At 41.4% G+C, this 21,301-nt stretch overlaps 1 protein-coding gene across 1 annotated transcript; it reads right to left on the bottom strand.

Moving 5' to 3' along the window:
- Nucleotides 1-11,920: 11,920 nt before the first annotated feature.
- Nucleotides 11,921-19,368, bottom strand: myb (v-myb avian myeloblastosis viral oncogene homolog). The gene is made up of 15 exons (XM_030721758.1): nucleotides 19,262-19,368; nucleotides 17,390-17,507; nucleotides 17,160-17,231; nucleotides 16,959-17,051; nucleotides 15,992-16,212; nucleotides 15,338-15,566; nucleotides 15,205-15,258; nucleotides 15,006-15,110; nucleotides 14,284-14,559; nucleotides 13,622-13,716; nucleotides 13,421-13,535; nucleotides 13,216-13,311; nucleotides 12,800-12,898; nucleotides 12,500-12,583; nucleotides 11,921-12,357 (listed from the first exon to the last, which is right to left on the bottom strand). The coding sequence occupies exons 1-15, from the start codon at nucleotides 19,282-19,284 to the stop codon at nucleotides 12,244-12,246; spliced, it is 1,794 nt and encodes a 597-aa protein (XP_030577618.1). The 5' UTR covers nucleotides 19,285-19,368; the 3' UTR covers nucleotides 11,921-12,243.
- Nucleotides 19,369-21,301: the final 1,933 nt, after the last annotated feature.

The raw sequence follows: 21,301 nt of genomic DNA, 5'->3' as shown, positions 1-21,301 counted from the left end.
CTGGCAGGTAATAAACCACTATTGGGGGTTTTCCCCTTTGGAAATGGTCCTGAAGATCATTAACCCACTATTGATCATGTGAGTTGTCATGAGCCAAGGTGTGAAAAAAAGTTGTGGGTCATCACCATCACTGGGGCCTGTGGCTGAAACCTTGGAGACATTGCCCCGCCCTATCATCGTTTGAGCTGTTGAGATCACATGAGGCAAGGTGTGAGTGGGGGTTCAACATGCCTGGTAGAGATCACAGCAATGCATTGTAGGCGGGTGAAAGCTGATGTCGTAAACCGCCACCTTTATGCAGTGATGGTCGTTCACAGTAGTCATAGATTGTCTCCTTTAATCCTTTCAAACCATCTGTCGTCTCAGTCCAAAATGTGAACACTGGCGTGCTCGAGAGAGCGTCCTTTCTCCTTTACATGTAGGTGTACAGCTGAGTGTTGTCCTGTTGAGCTGCTTCTTCTATGTTGTGCCATGCATTTGTGGAGTGGCTGTTTGGTTTCTCCTACGTAGAGGTGATTTTAGAACTGAAGAAGCCTCTTGGATGAGAGGTGAAATATGTTCACAAACCTAAAGAAGTCCAGCTGCCTTCTTTTCAAGCTCTCAAAACTGCAGTTTTTCAGCCTCTAAAGCTGCCAGTGGGTCAAAACATCACTGGACATTCTGTACAACTGTAACACAAGCGTGCCAATTTTGTACCCGATCCATGAGTATTCAGGTCACATATGAAGCAAATTAAAACAAAGATACGTGGCAAAGGTTTTAGCCACTTGCGATTTATATACAGCACTTACATACAACCTTATATGCAGAATCCCTCCTCACTGTCACATCTCCTTTCTTCAAGATGAAAGTGTAGAAAAGCACAGACAGCTCTCTGTGTTTTCACTGTAGATGAAGGAAATCAGTCATTCTGGATTTGAAGCATAAGAGATTTTCATTGCCTAAGCAAAGGTGAATGCTTAGGCAATGAAACATTTATGTACCCATACTGAGAAGAAGGTTATGGAAAGCAAATCAAGAGCCTTGATTTGCTTTCCAGGTGAGCTGATTAACCAGGCCTTCAGCCAAGTATGTAACGGTCTTTAGTTTCAGGGCAACTGTGGTCAGCTTTCTGGGGCTTTGACAACCCAGGAAAAAGGAGAAACAGCTCCAATTGAAGTGAACAGAGTGGCATGAGTGTATCCAATTTAACAACTGTATGACATCAAAAAAGAGCCCTGATTTGCTTTCCAGGTGAGCATGATAGATAGATAGATAGATAGATAGATAGATAGATAGATAGATAGATAGATAGATAGATAGATAGATAGATAGATAGATAGATAGATAGATAGATAGATAGATAGATAGATAGATAGATAGATAGATAGATAGATAGATAGATAGATAGATAGATAGATAGATAGATAGATAGATAGATAGATAGATAAAAGTTTAGTTATTTAAAAAGAGAAGAGCGCACAGTGCTCACGTCCAGGGACCAATCTACAAAGAGCAGCTATGTTGAAAGCAAGGTACATAAGATGATCCTGATGGGGACATCTGCCAAATTTCAGTGTTGAAAGTCTTAAACTCATAAATAAATAGATTGATCAATTGAAGGTCCCATATTGCATAACCTTCTTCTCAGTGTGGGTACATAAATGTCTGTCACCAGCATGTATCCATGCTGATTAGCTTTCAAGATCCATCAGCTCAGATAAGCCCCCTGAAACACACCTTTCCATCAGCCTGGTATCTGCTGCTCTTATCTTTAAGGGGACAGGTGTTAAAAACCTGCCGTCTGCATTGCTGAGTGCATTTATCACAGACGCCCACACACTGTAAAGTGTTTGTTCAGAGTTTCCCGCCTGTGATAGCGTCATCTCTCTACAGCCACTGGAGACAAGATGTATGGATAGCACACAAAGAGGGAGCAATGCTTGAGATGTTGTAATTTTCATCTTTAGCTGAATCACCCTTTCATAGGAAACATTTTTTCCGGCAATATTTTACTATGAAACAAGACAGATAACAGATTCATTGCTATTAAGTTTTTCTTGTACCACCGTCTCAAGAGCCACCTGTCCACGGGCGTTTTACAACTCTTTCCAACAATAACTCTAATCCTAAGTGGAAAGAACAGTCTTATTAGGATTCATACACAGTGAGCATGAGTACTTGCAGACACAGATGCATTCAGTTTTGAGCCTACTTTGTCAGTATTTTATGTCTCTTCCTGTCTACTTCCATGGAAGACATGAGATGAAAGGCAAAAAAAAAAATGACATCAGCTTTCATCGTGACAATAAATGTGAAGTGAGTCACAATTTTCCACTCCACGGTCTGTACAGCCAACAACAAAACTAACACATCTTAAGGTTCTTTTCTCCACCTTGTCTATTTAGTAGAACTGTGCGGCTGTTTGACATGAAAAAAAAAAAGTGAGATATTATTTGACATTTTTCTGAAGTCTGAGAAGTGAGCTTCTATGCTACACACTTTCCGAGCCTCACAGTGACACACAGTGGGTGTGCTTTTAGTGGGTTTGTTAAGTTGCCAAAATGCTCTCACTCTTAAAGGATGCTAATGCTGTAAGTCAGGCACATTCGTGCATTAAAATCAGTGTTGGCTTTGTGTTACTTGCTCCATAGACTGGATTTATTTAGAAAGTTGGAATTTCTCATCCATATCCATATTGGTCTGACTCCTGTGACTTCCTTCAAGGTAAAACTGGCTCTGTTCTAAAAAGCAAGTGCTGGGCTAAGTTACAGTTAGTGATATAAGTGGATGTGACTTTGATTTAGATTTTGAAATAAGGAAGTAACCACTTAGCCATTGCTTACTTAAGCCCCATCTTGCTTGCACTGTGTTAGCCCTATTTTTTCCTTTTAGAACCACCTTGATTCTTCATGGCATAGCTTCACAGAGATTATGCAAATCTCCTGTCCCACCACATCACAAAGGTGAGATTGAGATCTGGTGACTGCGAAGGCCATTTGAGCACAGTGAGCTCATTGTCATGTTCAAGAAACCAGATTGAGATGATCTGAGCTTTGTGACATGGTGTGTCATCTTGCTGGAAGCAGCCATAAGACGATGGGTACACTGTGGTTATAAAGAGATGGACATGGTCAGCAGCAATACTCAGGTTTATTTAAATGATGCTCACTTGGCACTAAGGGGCCCAAAGTGTGCCAAGAAAAGACCTATTACACTACTACCAGTAGTCTGAGCTGTTGACACAAGGCAGAATGGATCCATGCTTTCAGATTGTTTTCGGCAAGTCTATCCAGATGAAAACAAGACCCGACCTCAAGGTTGAAATTAGTTTAACTTGGGATCCGCTCGCTCTGTCTCATTATTATTTCTTCTGATATTGCAAATATTTTATCATCATTCCATAGTCATTTATCATCACATCACTACTCGTTTCTTCCTGTGCGTATGCGTCCTTACTCATTGCTTAAGTGTTGGGTCTTAATCACTGTTTCAATCGAGCAGCAAACAGAAACACTATGCCAAAAACTACAGCTTGAGCAAAAATGCAACTAATTAGTTTCTGCAAGTGAGTTAATGGTGATAGAAGGTCATCATGCTTGTTCAAAGATCTACAGCACCAGCCAAAACTTTGGACATGAAAAAATACAAACAACTAACTTTTCTTCATATTGTCACAGAGTCCCATTCCACCTGTCCTCTGCAGCTGTCCTACAACGGACAAACACCAAGAGACAGACAACAAGGCTCTCACATGTTCACGCCTCTGTCCCATTTAGAATCATTAATTAACCTTACACACTTGTCTTTGGACTGTGGAAGACAGCCCGAGCACCTGGAGAAAACCCATGCAGGTACAAGGAGAAAAATCAACAAAGAAAGGGACCAGGAACCTTCTTGCTGGGAGAACAGCGCTAACCTCTGCATCACTATCTTTTTTTTCAGCAGTTTCAAATATATTTTAGGGCCTTCCTCTGTGGATAGCATGCACTCAGCTGTCATGAAGACTGAAGGCTCAGTTTTCATAATCGTACCATTTTCTGACATTGACAAAAACAATTAATAATGGGGTTTAGAAAGAGCTGCTATTAAGGCCCATGTTCTCAAAAGAAGCAGTTGCTGCAACTTTGGAGTCCCAAGGGGATTAGAAAGTATATAGAAGAAGAATAGAGGAGAATAATTTTTAATTGCTCCAGTATGACCTGTTTGAATGTTGCTAAATTACGCAAGAAGATAAAAACTAAATACAAATATACAAGTTGGCGTTTGAATGCAGAGCCCGGAGCCTTGTGGGAATACACTGGAAGACCTCGTGTGCAGTTGAATTAATACTCAGGTCTCCACAGTTCACTTCTTTTGTGCAATACGTACCCTCTTGCTGTCATGTATCGTGTCATTTCATAGATACATACATTGTTATGTTGTTCCAGTATGTAAAGAAAAGTTATGTTTTTATTTGTTTCCTGTACATATTCATTAAACCTCACACTGACTTGCTTTACTCTAAAACTGTGCTGTTGTGTTTTTTTTTTTGTGTGTGTGTGTTGTTTCCCTCTTCATGCACTTTTGGCCCATATGTCCTCTCTGCATCACACACACATGCATACACAATTACAAAGAGAAGGGGGAAAAAGACACTAGTGTACAGCAGAACATTTGCTTGCTTCAGCTGTCTGACTTTGAAGATGATGTCAGAATGTGACAGTCACCACTCTATTCACTAGCTTGTTTCATAACAGGTGTTATACATACAAAGAGAAAGTGTGTGTGCTTATCAATGTGTGTGTGTGTGTGTGGGTGGGTGTGTATGTGTATGTGTTTGTGTTTGGGTGCGTGCGCATTTGCCTTTTCAGTCTGGCTGTGTTTTGGACTGCAGACCACAAACAACCCTGAGGTCTGAGGATTGTTATCTCATTGGTGCAATTATCACACTCACAGGCACATAGACACACAGAAAGATACACACACACACACACACACACACACACCCACACATGCAGATACACACATACACACTACTTTTACCCCATTACTTCGAACCACACCCACTGGTCGGGTGTGTATCTGTCGGGGCTGTGTGAGCGTGTTTTGGAGGAATGGAGGGTGGATGTAGGGCAGATTTGCTGACGGCTGGGGCACCCCCGTGACAAGTGTCCTAAATCGGGGCGGTCAGGCATGATCGTGCCATTGTGAATCGACTTGTCAGGATTGCTTAGAGACAACAATGGAGCGGACAGAGGAGAGGAGAGTGTGTGTTTTATCACATGTTGGATTAAGGAAAAATTAAAATGTGTGTTTGTGGGCAGTTGCAGTGTTGGGAAGTGATGGCAGGAGGGGAGGGCCTATAGTGAATGTAGTGGGTGTGGGCACGTGTGTTTGTGTGTGGGTCTATGTAGTGGGTTCTATTGAAAGGCCCTTCCTTCTGCTCTATTTACCCAGGTGAATGGGGAAGCTGGACCAAGGCTGGGCGGGAAAACATGTAATTTTGTGCCAGGCAAATGTGTGTGCGTGTGTGTGTGTGTTTGTGTGAGTAAGCGGGTGGGGTGAAGGGGTGGGGGGTACTTGTTACTGTATTAAAGTGGAAGTTTAGTCAAGACGAAAAGTTAGCCACACAAGGACCCAACTCCCTCAATCCCTAACCCAAACAGACCATTCCAAACATGAGCACTCACACACACACAAGCGCGCGCACACACAAAGCACTACAAATGTAGCAATTTCTACATATTCTTGGATCCATGCTTTCAATTTTCTACAATGTATTATTTTTCTCTGTCTTGCCTTACTTTGTGTGTGTGTGTGTGTGTGTGTGTGTGTGTGTGTGTGTGTGTGTGTGTGTGTGTGTGTGTGTGTGTGTGTGTGTGTGTAATGAAAAAAAAAAAAAACCTAGACAGAGCCAGTGTGAAAGTAGACAAAATGAGCTCTAAGAGGAAGTGTCTGCCGTGTGTGTATGTATGGCATGTTTTTTTGGGGGTGTTGCTGGGAAGTCAGTAACCTGCTGTCAGGCTGTGAAATTTGACCACACTCCAGCCCCAGAAGCCTGCAAGGATGTCAGCATGTGAGAGTGTGTTCGTGCCTATTTGTGTGCATGTGGTTACCTATAAAGACCCCATATGACACAAAGAGTCAAGATCACAATCGTCGCCAGTGTGACGGATTGTTATGAAAATAACAAAGAGGGACAGGAGCACGGTGTACACGTGAGCACGGAGTATAAATGTGTATAAATCCCTGACCGATCAGTAAGCAACACATATTACAGTTTGTAACACTCAAATTTGGAGCTAAATTCAAATATCTGCTGTACCTCAGTATTATTTATTGTTTATGGAGCATTGTTTCTCTTCTGTTCATTCAGAATTTCATGTTCTTTGACGGTAAAATTACACTTACACACCTGCATGTAATAAAATATACCTAAAGTGGGTTAAATAAAAAGTTACCTTCACTGGTAATTGATTGGGCTGATGTTGTTTGAATAAAATAATGAAAAATGTAATATATTATAGTTGAAACAGCCACTGACTTTGTTTTGGGGACTGTTTCATATTTCTCATCATTTTTAGACCAAATTTTTGAGTGATTAATTAAACAAATTAAATCCATTATTTGATGACGTAGTGAATCCTTAAGTGAAGCTTTATATTTGTCTGATGAGCCTGTAGTTTCATCGTTTAAGTAAATAAACTATCCCACTATCTGCTGCCCTTTATTTTTTATCAGCTCGGCTCTTTCGGTCTTTTATCAAATGGCCTAACGTCTTTGTTTTGCTCTTTGACCTTGTTGGCACTACTTTAGAAGTGCTGACCCACTTTCTGAAATGTTTACAGTTATTGTTTTTGGCTATCTTCAGCAGGCACATTGATCTATATATTTTTTTGGTCCTGAAAAAAACAACAACAACAAACAAACGGCCTAACGAATGACAGCCAAATCTGGGAAGACAGCAACTTGCAGACAAGTCTAATCACCTCAGCAGCACTCCCCATCTCTCACTCTTGTACCCGGCTATCTCTTCACCCTCAGTCTCTCTTTCCACATGGCAGCAACTATCTGCTCAATCTGTGTGTTCTGGTTGCGTCTGAACATATGCACGCATGTGCGCTTGCGTGTGCTCATATCAACAAGCATCCTGCCCGTGTGTTATGGTCCTCACGTGGCAGCCAAATGTGGACGTTTTGGGCAGGGGTCCTGCACCTATAGCTCTATCTGCAAACGGATAACTGTAAAGAACAACTATTCTGTATGGATACCAGATAAACCCTGCACATGCGTCCTTTCATATACATACCCATGGTAATCATTTTATCATTTTGTTTTATTATTTTTAGGATTATCAACTACTTAAGTGACGTGGTGACTATACCATTAAATGTCACCAGTAGCAATGTGTTTGTGGTTCCAGGTCACAGACTGGTTAAATTAGCCTATCTGTGTGTCCTCATATACTTTATCACTATTTTAGATGAACCAATCAAGACATGTAACTCTGGCTGCTACATTTTATGATAAAGGAGGTATTTTGAGGCATTCTCCTTAACCTTTGAACCAGCTAATCCAAGTGGCTCTCCTTGGTGACTGATTAAAGTTCGAATGGACAGAGTTTTCTTTTTTTTAATTTAACATATCATTTTGAAATTAATGTGCATTGCAAATGTAATAAATAAAGAAACTGGGCTCCATGAATCAATGGGAGTCCCATTTTGAAACCTCAAACTGAGAATTTTGGCTGTTGCATCTTCAGGTTTAAAAAAATAATTTAAAAAAACAGCAAAAGGGTCAACATTCATACCTCACTTTATCATTTATGATGCCATAAATGGAACAGGAATTTACAAATTGAACATCATGTTGTATCAAATGGGATGTAAAACTTGGCAACTCAGACTATAAACTCAAGTGTCTATCGAGGTCATAAATCAAGTCAGAAGCAGAGTCATTTTCCTGTAGACCTCCATGTAATCAGACTTCTTTTAGCAACCAGAAGAACACCCACCTCCGACCATTAGGAGGACGGCAGGTTTAAAGCATGCCTTTTTCACAAAATACTGTCTGACATTTTACGCACAGGTTTCAAAAATTCTATTTAAGAGAATTTCTGAATTTGTGTTCAGCTGCTTCTGTTCCAGGCATTAATTGAGATGTTGTGTGAAACTTCAACAATGAGTTCAGAGGACCGACGTCTCAACTTCATGGAGCTCCCTTGTTTTCTCTTTCTCTTTCTCTCCCTCCCTGCCTTTTCATCACTTGCCTTCTTCTCGCCTTTTTCTCCTGTTCTCTGTACCATGGATGGAGACGGTGGTTATCAGGCTCAGCCAGCCCAGCCCTGCCCTTCTACCTGACCACTGCCAGCAGGGAGCGGCTCCTCTTGCCCGAATATCTCCGACCACAACAGCAACAGGGAATGAGGAAATCAGGCTAGAGTAATCTATGCAGACCCAGAGCACGCTGGCCAGCATGTGAACCCGTGGCATGTGTGTGTTTTTGTGAGTATGCACGCGCTTGTTCAGGAGCCCGCCATTTCTGCAACATCCTGCTATAAATCTATTGTGACACACAAACCGAATTTATGAGCCAATCTGCTTGCGACAGACATGTTTGATTTGAAAAGGGAAAGGAGGATGGAATAAAAAAAAAAAACTAGCAGCGAGAGTAAACTTCTGCTTTGACTTTTAGAGCTAAATGCCTCATAAAAATGTAAGAGTGTGACTGTGTGACAGGTGAAAATCATAATACCATTATTATAATTATAAAATGTATGGCTTTAAAATAACCCAATAAAAAATAATCAACGGAAAATGGCTATAACTGTAACTAGAAATCTCTCTTGACTTGACAAAACGATAACATGAACAGAAATAGGTAGAAACATTATGATAGCAGTTTTTGCCCCTGTGACACACATAATCAATAAGTCAATAAGAGCCTTTGTGAGCTTAAATTAATGTAAAACAGCAGCTTTGCCTTCTCTTCTGTTCTGAATTCTACCTTGTTTTGCTCTTTAACAGTGTATAAGGCCCTTTTGCATTTTTACAAAAGAAGCTCTTCTGCTATTTTACATGATTTAAAACCCATATAATCCTGTTTCTTTGTGTGTGTGTGTGCACGTAAGGGGACGTCAACACTGCTGTGAACTGAAATGAACTCAGCATGAAAAAAAAAACTAGGCAAATTCACTATCAACACAAGCGCATTGCAGTCCAGTATTTTGATGATGTTGTGCATTATCACAACCTCGTCTGATAAATAGCACTGCTCTGATAACAGTCACAATTGCACGTGGTTTGCAGTTATTCTTTTAATGAAATAAACAAACATGAATGACGTGAGTGTTTTCAGTGTAGTCGGTGAGGTCTGAATTTCTACAGTCACCTGTTGAAAGGTGAAGCAGTGTCAGTAAAATAGTAAACATCAGCTTAAGACCCACTGTGCTACAGTGTGTTGTGTCTTGCATTATCCATTTCATTCTATATTGTTTTTATCAGTAAACCACTACCCTTCAGTATACACACAGGCAGCTGCCTTCTCAGTCAGTGGAAGCAGGTGTCTGTGAATCCTGTGGGGTTTGGGGTTTGGGCTTTTAGAGGGTAGGTGGGGTGGGTCTAGTAGAAGATGGTGAAATTCCCAGTGTGAAAGTCTGCTTCGTGCTCTGGCCTCTTTCCACAAGACACCCCCCCCCCCCCCCCCCCAACACACACACACACACAAAACCACACACTCTACATTTGCTGACAAGGATTGTCAAACCTGTCGTTCAAACTCAAGCAACCCTCATCAGGTCTTTTAAGTCCATTATTATCACAATAGCTAAAACCGCGACATTGTGAACATATGCATCACTTAAACCTGGACTGAGCACGCTGTCGCCCACAAAGAATCTATTTCTGTTTTCCCGGTCTTAAATATCACAGTTCCTGTTAAATATGTCCATCTTAATGATTGCTGTTTCTGTTTATGAATCCCTCCGAGACTACGACTTGAGATGGGAATCTATATTTAAGGGCAGTGTGGTGGATCAGGGTGAGGTAGGGGTGCAGGTGGCTGAAGGTAGCATGGGGGATGTGAAAACGTGGATGGGGAGGGCGTGTAAATATAGCTCCTGGTCTGAGTCTGGGGCCCTTGGCTTGCTAGGCCTCACAGGAAAGAAAGTCTCCTCAAGAGACCAAATATGGAGCTCACGCTTGTGTGTGTTTTTTGGAGAGCAGTGACAAGCAATGAAGAAATTCCACATTGCCCACAGTTGTGATAGCACATATGTCCATGTTTAAAGGAGTTGATAGCAATTTTATGCAAAGCAAAAAAAAAAAAAAAAAAGCAAAAGCAGCCCAGGACAAACAGCTTCTTTGTATTTCTGGAACATGCACCTGAGTGGTCCCGATTATCCACAGGACAAGAGGAAACGGTTAGGAACATTTGCTTATTTTCTTTGCTGGCTGATAAACTCTACACTCACTTGGTGAATGGCAGATGGAGAGAAGGTTTTATGATATGGTCTGCACAACTTTATGACAACAAACCTTTGTATCAGTTTATGTGTGTGCGAGAGCAAGGAGTATTTGAATACTACAATCCTCACAGAAATTTGAATACTAGAGATAGGTCACACTTTGGAGAGGGTAAATAGTTGATTCAGTTTAAGCAGAGGAATTACTTGATATAATAGTGTGGCTTCAGAGTGATATTTACACACACATCGGAGGTTATTTGTACTGAACTTTGCACTTTACAGCTCAAATTTATGAAAATGTCATTTCCATATACTATCGTCCACAAGTAGCTGTGTTTGAATTGCCATTATGAACTTTAGTATGCTTAAAGTCAAAGACTAATAATAAAAAACAACAACACTGAACACAAGGATGTTATAAAAACAGCACACTTTATTGGGTAGGCAGTCAGAAATAGAAATATAAAAACTTGGTATGTTTTTACAAAAAGTGTGCTAAGTGTTTGACACAGTCTACTGCAGTCTTCTTGAAGAACACAAAATGCTTGTCGAGTGTACTTTATAAAACAGTGTAAAAACCATCAGAAGAAATGTTTTTAGTTTTTTTTTTTTTAAAAATGGGATTTTGGCTGTAGCATATCAGTGTTCGCTACTCTCACAGTTTTAAGGCGAATATAAAATTCAAGTGCAGCTTGGTCTTTCTCATACTGGGTGAAGCTCAGGTTTCAAATATAAATGTATTAAGGACTTTTAAATGTATAAATAAACTCTTTCTCTCTGTGTATATTTGTATCTAAATCCTAACAACTGCTTGTTCATTGAATGTGGAATGTGGATACTGTAAAGGCCAGAAATAAATCAAAAAAACTGAAATGAAAACTCAAATCATATGAAATAAAGGCGCCAATGTGGTCGTCAGGTAATACTAAAAAGGCCGGCCCCGTTCTGTCGTATAAAAATGTATAAAAAAAAAATCATAATTGCATAGTGATGCGACAACAGACTGAGCAGTCCTTGTTCAGCAGTGGAGTGTTCACATGAGGTGACTAAAGACCAAACACTTGAAATTCTCAGTAGACCCATTAAAAAACCCTTAAAAAATAAAATAAGAATAAAAAAATAAAAAACAAAAACAGAATAAAATTTCATGTATGAAATACAGAAGTCAGTTAGAAAAATCATCAATATGACTTTGGATGTAGGGTAATGCTAAACGGGCTTAAATACTCTCAAATACAACACTGCTCCATTAGCCAATTGTAAAACAACAGCAACAAAGTCATACTGAAAAAAAAAACAAAAAAACAAACAAAAAAAAAAATCAATAAATTAATGAGCTTGTTCTTTATATTACTATCAACATGTGTAATTAATAATACAGCCAAAGGCATACATGGTTACCATTTCCCCATTTGTAATACAATGAAACCAAAGCAAATTCAAAAGAAACAAACCCCCCCACCCCCCCAAAAAAAGAAAAAGTCTTTGGTTGGTACAAATCCAACGCGTGTAAGTGTAAAAACATCAGTGGCAAAAGCCTCTCCCAATGACTGTACCACCGCAAATATGTAACCAGCGATGCTGTATCCAGGGGTCTGTTCCGGAAAAAAAAAAGACCCAGTGATGCCATAAACTCTGCGTTCTGCTCCAGAAGTAAACAAGTAAACATCTGCTCGAGCCATCCGTTGCGCCATCCATTTTCCACTGTTTCATCTGAGGGCTAAACACCTTGGCATGCTTAAGCTAAGGGCTTTTTTTTTTTTTCTTAACTCCAGTGCAGGAAATGTTGATGTATTCAGATCAGCATTCATCTCAGTCTATATCATCAGTGTCCTTGAAGGGAAAGCGCTCAAGAACTTGTGTTCTGAGGCCAGTATGTGCTCCTCTGTTTTCCCAGAGGTCAACAGATCCCAGGAACCCAGCTGCTGCTGCTGTAAAAAACAACAACAAAAAAGACAAAAAAGGAAGATGATGATGAGTTTTTATGGTTAACATGCAAAGCTATTTTATAGATTTATAATTTTAACACACGCACGCACACGCGCACACACACACACACACACACACACACACCTGTAGTGGGTTATTCAGGCTTCTGTGAGGGAGCTGGTAGATTTTGTGTCCGTCGTCATTCAAGAATGAGCTAGTAATTAGCTCCTGAAAGAAAATGTATAAAAGCACAGGTTAACAACATGACGATTACACAATAATAATACTAAAGGGAGCGTAGCAGAAGAAGCAGAAGGAGGGATCCTGAGGGTAATGTCCGAGTTATGAGAGTTTAAGGCTCCTGTGAATAATCATGGCTGGCCACGCATTAAAAAAAAAAGAAAGAAAGAAAAGAAAGAATTGTAAGGTCAAAGGTTAACTTACTGATACTTCCTGAGCTGGGCGATTGGGGGAGAAGAGCTGCCTGTTAAGTTCTTGTCCTGCCCACTGCATGCAGTGGCTCCTCTTGCATGGGAACTCCACCTAGAACCCACAAAACAACACTGTCATTTAAAGCTCAACATTTTCCCTTTTTTTTTGGGTAACCAAGTCATACAAACTAGGTTACAAAAATGAAACTCAAGTTATTCTTCAAGCTGTTGACAAATGTGTTGCACGATGTCACTAAAACAAAGCAAAACACATTTGCTACCACAACATGCAAATGGCTGCATTTTAATTTTTAACCCTGCTACTGCTTCTCAAGATACAAACTAGCACTTCTTATGTCAGTCTCACATCATGTTCCTTTTTTTTCTTTGCTCTTGCATGTGTACATGCTCACATTGAGTGGAAAGTACCTCTTGTTTTATCTTCTTAAAAGGAGGCTGCTTAATGGCATCTTCCACCGGCTCCTGCTTGATGGACCCAACCATCTGCTGCCCCAAAGTAGTATTCTGGAAACGACACAAACCTCCAAGTGAGTCCCAAGGACACTGTAGCATGCACAACAGCAGTTAGCATCCCAAATTAAGCACTGCAGATATATAAATTTAATTCTCTCACCATTAGCTTAACAGACCCATACTTGATCTCCTGATGGGTCGAGGTTGATCTCAAAGGTGTGGGTGTACGTGGGGTGGACTCTAGAATTGACTCACACATATTAGGAGTCATAAGCCTGAGGAGAAAAAAAGAGGCAGCTGTTTAGAAAGGCTCATATAACACATCTGCATTATAAAAGTGCTGAGAGATAAAGCTACTTACAATTCGCTCTCATTTAGGAGGTTTGCAGGCACTGCTGAGTTAAAAGGCAAGCAGTTGTTGTCAGAGTGTTCTGGGCTCACTGGCTGGCTGAGAAACTGTGAAATAAAAAGGAAAAACATCAAATTAAAGAATTCTGACCAGCCTGTGACAACCTGGCAGATCATGTGAGCACACTAAGCTAAGAATACAGAAATGGAAAGGAGGAGTGACACTAGTTATAGGAGGAGAAACGCTTGTTTTGAGTGGTAACTAATATCTTCAGGCAGCAGGCTGGTGACTGCATAAGCTCTCAGACTAAGTTATGTTAGCTACCTGTGAGGGTGAATAGATTTCTGATTTCACATGGGTTGGGATTTGAGATAAAACCAGCCAGTGCTTCTTTAGCAGATGCTGAGCCCTGATTGGGGAAAGCCCGGTCTCTTTTAAGAGCGCTCCTTTCCAAGAACCCACTGGTAACGGCCTCACACACTGAGGAAAAGTTCTGGGAAAAGGGTGGAAATTTCTGGGTCAAGGCCCGCTGTTGTGTAAAATCTACGTTCCTAATTTTGCAGCCATCTTCTTCAACTGGCTACAGCTGATCATGCCAGACACAAATAAAAATACAACATAGCTCGACACAATCTAAAGACCCACTTTTTTGAAATTGTAGAGCAGATACTTACCGAGTCAATCACAGATTCCATGAGCCCTGGCATTGGACTTGAGAACGTCGGACTGCTGTGGGGACTGTTGTTGTTATTGTTGTTGTTGTTGTTGTTACTGTTGTTGCCATTAATGCCTTCGACGGGTGTTGTGGGGGGGCTGTCCTCAGGTGGGCCGCTCTGGTCGAGAGGCAGTTCTGGGGTGGCTGCCTGGTGATGAGGTAAAGAGATAGCAGCACCACCTGAGCTGTTGGACATGGAGCTCTGGTTGGTCCAGTTTTGATAGAGCGAATAAATCTGTGGTTAAAAAAAAAAGAAAGAAAGAAAGAAAGAAAGAAAGAGTTAAAGGTTGGGAATGACTGCCTAAGAGTAATCATCTGAAAACATGAGAACAGAGAAGAGTGAGCGTAAAGAAGGTAAAGCTCTGGAAATGGAAGGCCGATGATATGAGAAGAGCAATAAACATTCAAAAAAGAGCAAATGAGAAGGGGAACTTTAATGTGAAGGCTGACAGAAGAAGTGTTGAGTAGAGAATTGCACAAGGGGTCATGCAAACCCAAAGAAATGGTGATAAGATCCTATTTCATCACTTTTGCAGAAACAGACCACCCAGATGTTTCCTCCTCCTCATGCACACAAAAACACGCATCCAACCACTGTCCTTAAAAGCCAGGGTCAAAACACATAAATTGTGCCGTTTTCACTCTCCCGAATCCATACGCAGACCCACACATGTGACTCACCGGTAGTGACGGCTGGCCCCTCAGTTCATTTTCTGTTGACATGAGCAGCATTTCAATCTCTTTTACCCTCTTCTCCTTCTCAGGGTCCTCCTCGTTATAGTGTCTCTGAGAAAAAGAGAAAGCAGAAGAAACGCATAAGTGCCAGTTCAGTCCTGTTTATCACCCTGTCTTTAGCATTACTCTGGGTTGTTATTCTTACCTGAACTTGGGGAATGTTGAGTATGTTCATATTGAATGAGAGGGTGGAGTGCGCCTGTTAGAGAGAGAAGCAGACATTAATAAATGCAGCTCTCGTGGGAGACCTGCACAAATTTCAATTTAAAGCCACTTACTCTGCGCGCGTCGGGCAAGTATGCATAACTGAGAGGCTGCAAGGAAGGTAGCTGCGTGTGACTGGGCGACTGTGGGGGGAAGCACATGATCTGGTTGTTGGTCTTCACATAGGTGCGGCTGGTGGGGAGGGAGGGGCTGCTGTTCTTGGACGAGTTCTGGAGATAGCCTTCCTGCTCCACCTTTCTCCTCATGGTGGAGTTCCAGTGGTTCTTTATAGCGTTGTCAGTCCTGCAAGCCGTGAGTAACACAAGTTAACTTAAAGGTTAGGTTTGCCGCGCATGCCAGCCTTATCAATACAGGCGCACACTCTCACGCACGCTTAACAATGCGCACCATTGATAAGGTTATCTGTGCAAAGCAATTACAATAATCACAAATATATCCCTCTTTTCTTTTCTCCCGTCATTTTACTCCCCAACATTTTCACTATAAACATGACCCTGTCCTGACTTTGCCTTTTAACCTTTCTTTCCACTGTTGCTTTCTGTGCCCACACCTCCATTTTCTCTCATGTTCACTTTATTGGCATCATTCCCTTGGTGTCCTCCCCTCTATTTCAGTCTCTTAACCACAACATTGCGCAGCTGACCAACAAGGTTTCAGTGATTCATCTAGCTTCTCTTTTTCTACCTCTTCTCCATTCTTTGCCTCACCTGCCAGGGAGTAGCTTAGCGATTTCTGCCCAGCGATTGCCCAGCTTCTCATGCGCCTGGTAGATTATTCTGTCCTCCTCCTCCGTCCAGGAGGTCTTCTTAACCTCTGGGTTCAGATGGTTGTGCCAGCGCTCGCGGCACTGCTTGCCAATTCGCCCTTTCAGGTGCTTGGCGATCACTGACCAGCGTTTGGCTCCATACTTCTGGACCAGCTCAATCACCTGGGGATTTTAAGGTTGTGAGGGGAGAGAAAGAGGAAAGGCAACAGAGGAGGGGGAAGAGTGTTGAAAATGAAGAGAAGTGAATGGTAGTAGAAGGGCATGGGGAAAGAGGAAGGAAGGAGTAATAACAGGGAGTGGAGGGAGAAGTAGAGTGGTACAGCAATATGAAGGAAGGAGAAAAGAAATAAAAAAAAAAATTTGATTATACAGAAAAATCTCAGAAACTTAAACTGAATGCCTCTCTTTTCCTTCCTCCTTCTCTCACTTTCTTGATCTTTCCACTAGTATAGGCTATTGAGAACACCTGCTGGTGAGCAGTGAGGGAGTTTCCATTGGAACGTTAGCTGCTCTGCTAATCATTACAGCGACATCTGGGTGGAAATATAACTCCTTTGAATTAGGCCAATAACTACCTGACAGGTTGGAGGAGACTAAACATTTTATATGTTGTGTAACAGCGAGTAAAAATGTGCAAGAGCAGTTCAGGGGTTGCTACAGAGAAGTTGCTTTAAACACAGGAACACAAAGAAATTGTTTTTAATCTCAGTGGGATCCAGTTAATCTATGAATCTCACGGTAAGTGAGAAAAGGTCACCACTGATGGCTCGCTGATAAGTGTCTATTATATTGTTATAACACAGCCCACGGCACTGTGCAAAAACAAATTACAAACTCTACAAGCAAGTTAATCTTCCATTGATATTCACATATTCTGGGGGAACTATAATAGTACAGTGTGTTCGTACCCTCTGGTCCTCCTCTTTGGTCCACGGCCCTTTAATGAGTTCTGGGTTGAGAACCTTCTGCCACCTGTGTTGGCACTGGACATCTGTACGGTTCTAAATGTCACAGAGAGAAAAAACAAAACAAAACACACAGTTTGTGATCATCCTCGCACAATGGGAAGTTGCGTGCAGACAAATCAGGGGCTCATGCCTGCTACTTACCGATAATAAGTTTGCAATGACTTTCCAGTCTTCTGCGCCGTGATGTTCAACAAGTTTCTTTAACTTCTCATCCTGAAAAAAAAGAGTACATTATTGTTTTACATTTAATATGCCACTGCCATAAACATCTCAGCCTTTGATTTAACATGTGAACAGTGTTACAGTACATATTTAGTGTTGAACAGCAGGTTCTGAATTGTTTTGACAGGTGTTGGTGTGCGTGTGTGTACCTCTTCTCGTGTCCAGCGTGTCTTGCCAAGCTGGCGTTTCCCTGCCTTGGGCAGTGATCCATCATAATCGTGTTCATACATCTCGGTCTCCTCCTCATCATCCTCACTGCTGTAAAGACTGCAGACACACAAATACACACACAGAGAATGAGAGAAAGCAACATTTTAAAATGAGGTGGAGTCTGTGTGAAAAGGAAGAGTGTAGCATAATAGAAAGGGGAATAATAGGACAATAAGTGCATGACTTGTTCTAAACTACTCCCTATTAATCTCTTTATAAAGTGCATGAAAAAAAAAAAAACTCAGCCCTCTCTTTTAACTTCAACACAGACAGCAAACCAGTCATTCTTGAAGGTTTGGCTGCAGGCTTTTAGCCAAGACACCCACAGGGGGGTGTGAGAGAGAGAGGCAGTGAGAGAGAGAGAGGGAGAGAGAGAGAGAGAGAGAGGGAGAGAGAGAGAGAGAGGGAGAGAGGGAGAGAGAGAGAAAGGGGGGGGACGAACAGGTTCCAGTGTTTTTAGTTTCCACAGAGACCTGGATTGGCACATGCGATCATAATTTTGTGACCCTGGCGTGTTCAAACCTGCACGGGGCATTGTACAGCACAGCCATGCATGCACGCACGCACGCGCGGAAACACACACAAACACACACAGTTCGCATGCTGATGCCATGTAGTTAGTTAACCAATAAGAATGCGGGACAGGTAGAAAGGCCAGGTAGATAGTTTTGCTGTCATACAGTGCAACAGGTGAAGAGGAACCCCATCGTGTGTGCGCGCGCGCGTGCAGAACGATATTTACACGGCTTTATCTTCCCTATTTTCCTTTTGCCCAAACGCGTGACTACTGTGGCGGAGGCGAGAAAACAGCAATTTCTCTCCAATCTAACAACCTGCATGCATTTCAGAGCAAATGAAACGTGCCGTTAATGAAAAGCAGGCAAACAATAGAGGGTGATTACAACGCTCTGCCCTGATAACAAGAATAACTAATCAAGCTCAATCAACTCTTCGCGAAACATTTTAACGGTGATAATTGTCTCGGTTTCTTCTAATTATCATGAGAGTAAACTTAAAACCTGCCGTGAAACACGGAATGATAAAACTCAACACGCTTGTAAATGGAGGTAAATGGATTTTTTTTCCCTTTATTTTATTTTTTGTTTTGTTTTTTTGTTTTGTGGTGGAAAGGATATGCCAGCCAGATCCCCCCCCCCCCCCCCCCCCCAAAAAAAAAGCCGATCAGAGTGGAAGAAGATTCATTAAGAGTCCATCTGTGTCTGTATCAAAACCAGGTTAATAGAAAACAGCGTTGCCTCTCCCCGGAACAAGTACGCGTGGAAGCCCCTGTTAAAGCGCACGTTTCCAAAATAACAGTGAGCGCTCTCCGCTCTCGAAGATGCAGCGAAAAACAGCCGGGCTGTAGCGTGTGCAAGTTTAACCGAAAGAGCTGAAAACTGTGCCAGAAGAACTAGTGTACAGGATCCTGTCCGCAAGTTAAACATGCTGCATGGCAGAGCGCGTCAGCAGAGCGCAGAGAATCCTGTCAGCGCTGCGATGACCAGCACCTGTCATTGGCGCGAGCGAGACCGCTCAGACCGCTCCGCAGGCGTCACTGTTTAGAAAACTAAACGGCTCACAAATACACAACAGACCATAAAACCAGCTTAAAACTTAGTGAACACACACACACACACGCTACGACAAGAAGATGCGCTCTTCACTCTCAGCCTCACGCCGTATCCAAACTGAAATAATGGCTTAAAAGAAAATACAAGAATAATTGCGCTTCTTTAAGAGAGGAGACCGTGGGAAAGGGGCCGAGAAAGAAAGTTTTAAAAGTTCCCGAATTGTTGGTCTCTTTCTCTTACCTGCTTCTGGACCGCCGAATCATGCTTAAAGTCTGCTGACGGCCTTGGTGAAAAGCGCTGAGCACGTACTCGACTGACGCGCTGACTTGTTCTCAGCAGTCGCTTTCAGCTTCAGTTTTTAAAATGGGACCGCTGCTACTATGGCCCCGCCCCTTTCCTCCCCGTGTGCTTGCCCTTCAGCACTACGCCGCGCCTCCCGGCTGTATTTGGCGCCTCTCAGTCGTGGCCTGAGGCTATGGACCCCTGCGCGTTATGCGTTTTTTTTTTTTAAAGGTAATTCAACAATTTGAACAAGTCCGAATTTTAAAGGAGAGACAGAGATCAAATTCACCTCTAAGCTACTGTGGTCGATATATTCTCAAAGCATGTTGATTTATTGGGAGACATTTTCCTATCAAAAACAACTAGTTTTACACTATAACATAACATTAGGTAATACAAAGGCTATGTTAATAGGTCACATTCACCCTAATTTATTTTACGTGACACATTAAATACATTGCAATTAGGTGACCTGACTGAAGACATGAAAGTTAGAACAAACAACAATATATACAAACGAGGCAAAACACATGACAACAGCAAAATTAATCAGCTGCAGAGTGGAGACAGTAAAAAGTAAAGTAATGAAAATGCATAGCATTTGTATGATATATCATCTTTCCAGCATATAGTGTTGAAATGCCTGTTTGAAATGTTTTAAGTGGGTTACTATGTGAATTTAGTGTGGGATCTAATTCCAGTTTTTAGTGTGTGCATGAAAAAAAAAATGATCTCTGACCATATTTTTATAAGCCTCTGCTTAATTAGTACACATGAAACCATGCGAGGTGCAATTCTGAAAGATCAGAGTACAAGAATTCAAGAGTGCAATGGAGTGGTGAATCCAAAAGCAAAAGTTGCCATGAATCTTAGACACTTTATTTTATAGCTAATGATTTTTAGAGATGGGTCAAACTTGGAGGCAGTAGGACGCTGTTCAAAGAATAACTGCACCTAAATAAGTGCCTGAAACAGTGTGTGTGAGATGGTCTGATCTTGTAATAAAACTTTCTGGTTGATTTTTTTTTTTTGAACGTGTCTTTGAATGTACCAGCCAGACCTCTGAAAAGGAGAAGGAAATGCATCTGGGAGAAGAAAACAATACAAATAGGTTTATGGCATGTGAAGAAAGTGAAGTTACAATGAGCTCAGTGGTGATTGCCTACCTGTTTGTGGGTTGCCTGCTGGTGCTACAGATGTTTCTCAGTGATAAAACATAGAACAAACCTTGTGTTATTGTTGGCCCATAAAAAAAAAAAAAAAGAAAAAAAAAGTGAGTTAAATAGAACTTGCCATTGCACTAAAAAAATTTTTGCGGTACTTTATTTGCACTTATCTCACAGGACAACTGCCTTTAAACCACACATGACTGCCTCCTTAAGTCAAATTCTTGCCTTTGAATTTTGTGAAAATAATCAATATCTACATCACAGACTGGGCGAGTTTGTTCTCATTTAGAATGGGATATTAATTAATGCTTATTTCTTAGTATTAGTGCAAAACTTTAGATTTTTTCTTTATTCAACCAACTAATTTTTCACATATTGTGTTTAGTTTATTTAGTGGGATGTTCTGAACTGTCAGAGCTGTCTTTGCTCAAACTTTCATTTCGTGTGTGTGTGTGTGTGGGGGGGGGGGGGGGGGGGGGTGCTTTATTAGTACAAATGTGTCTTCTCATTGTTCCTACATACGCTGCTGTATTGTCCTAATCACTTGTGATTACCATCACCCCATACCACTCTATTATGCCAGGGAAGTCATCATAATAACAGGCTGATGGAGGCTTACACACACATACACATACCAATACACATTACTGTAGACTAAAAACTCACCACTTAATGCAGCATCTAAAAGTGTGCATATGGCTCAGTAAATTGAAGCAAGTGGAATCTTTGCAGTTTATGGGTTTGGACATGAGTTAAATACAACTTCAAAGTTTATGTTTTAAAGATATGTACCTCACTAGGCTGCTTTTTCATCTAAAGACGAAAATGG

This window comes from Archocentrus centrarchus, chromosome 24, assembly GCF_007364275.1.
Source record: "Archocentrus centrarchus isolate MPI-CPG fArcCen1 chromosome 24, fArcCen1, whole genome shotgun sequence".
In the NCBI taxonomy this organism is placed as follows: domain Eukaryota; kingdom Metazoa; phylum Chordata; class Actinopteri; order Cichliformes; family Cichlidae; genus Archocentrus; species Archocentrus centrarchus.
This window is presented reverse-complemented; position numbering and strand designations above follow the sequence as displayed.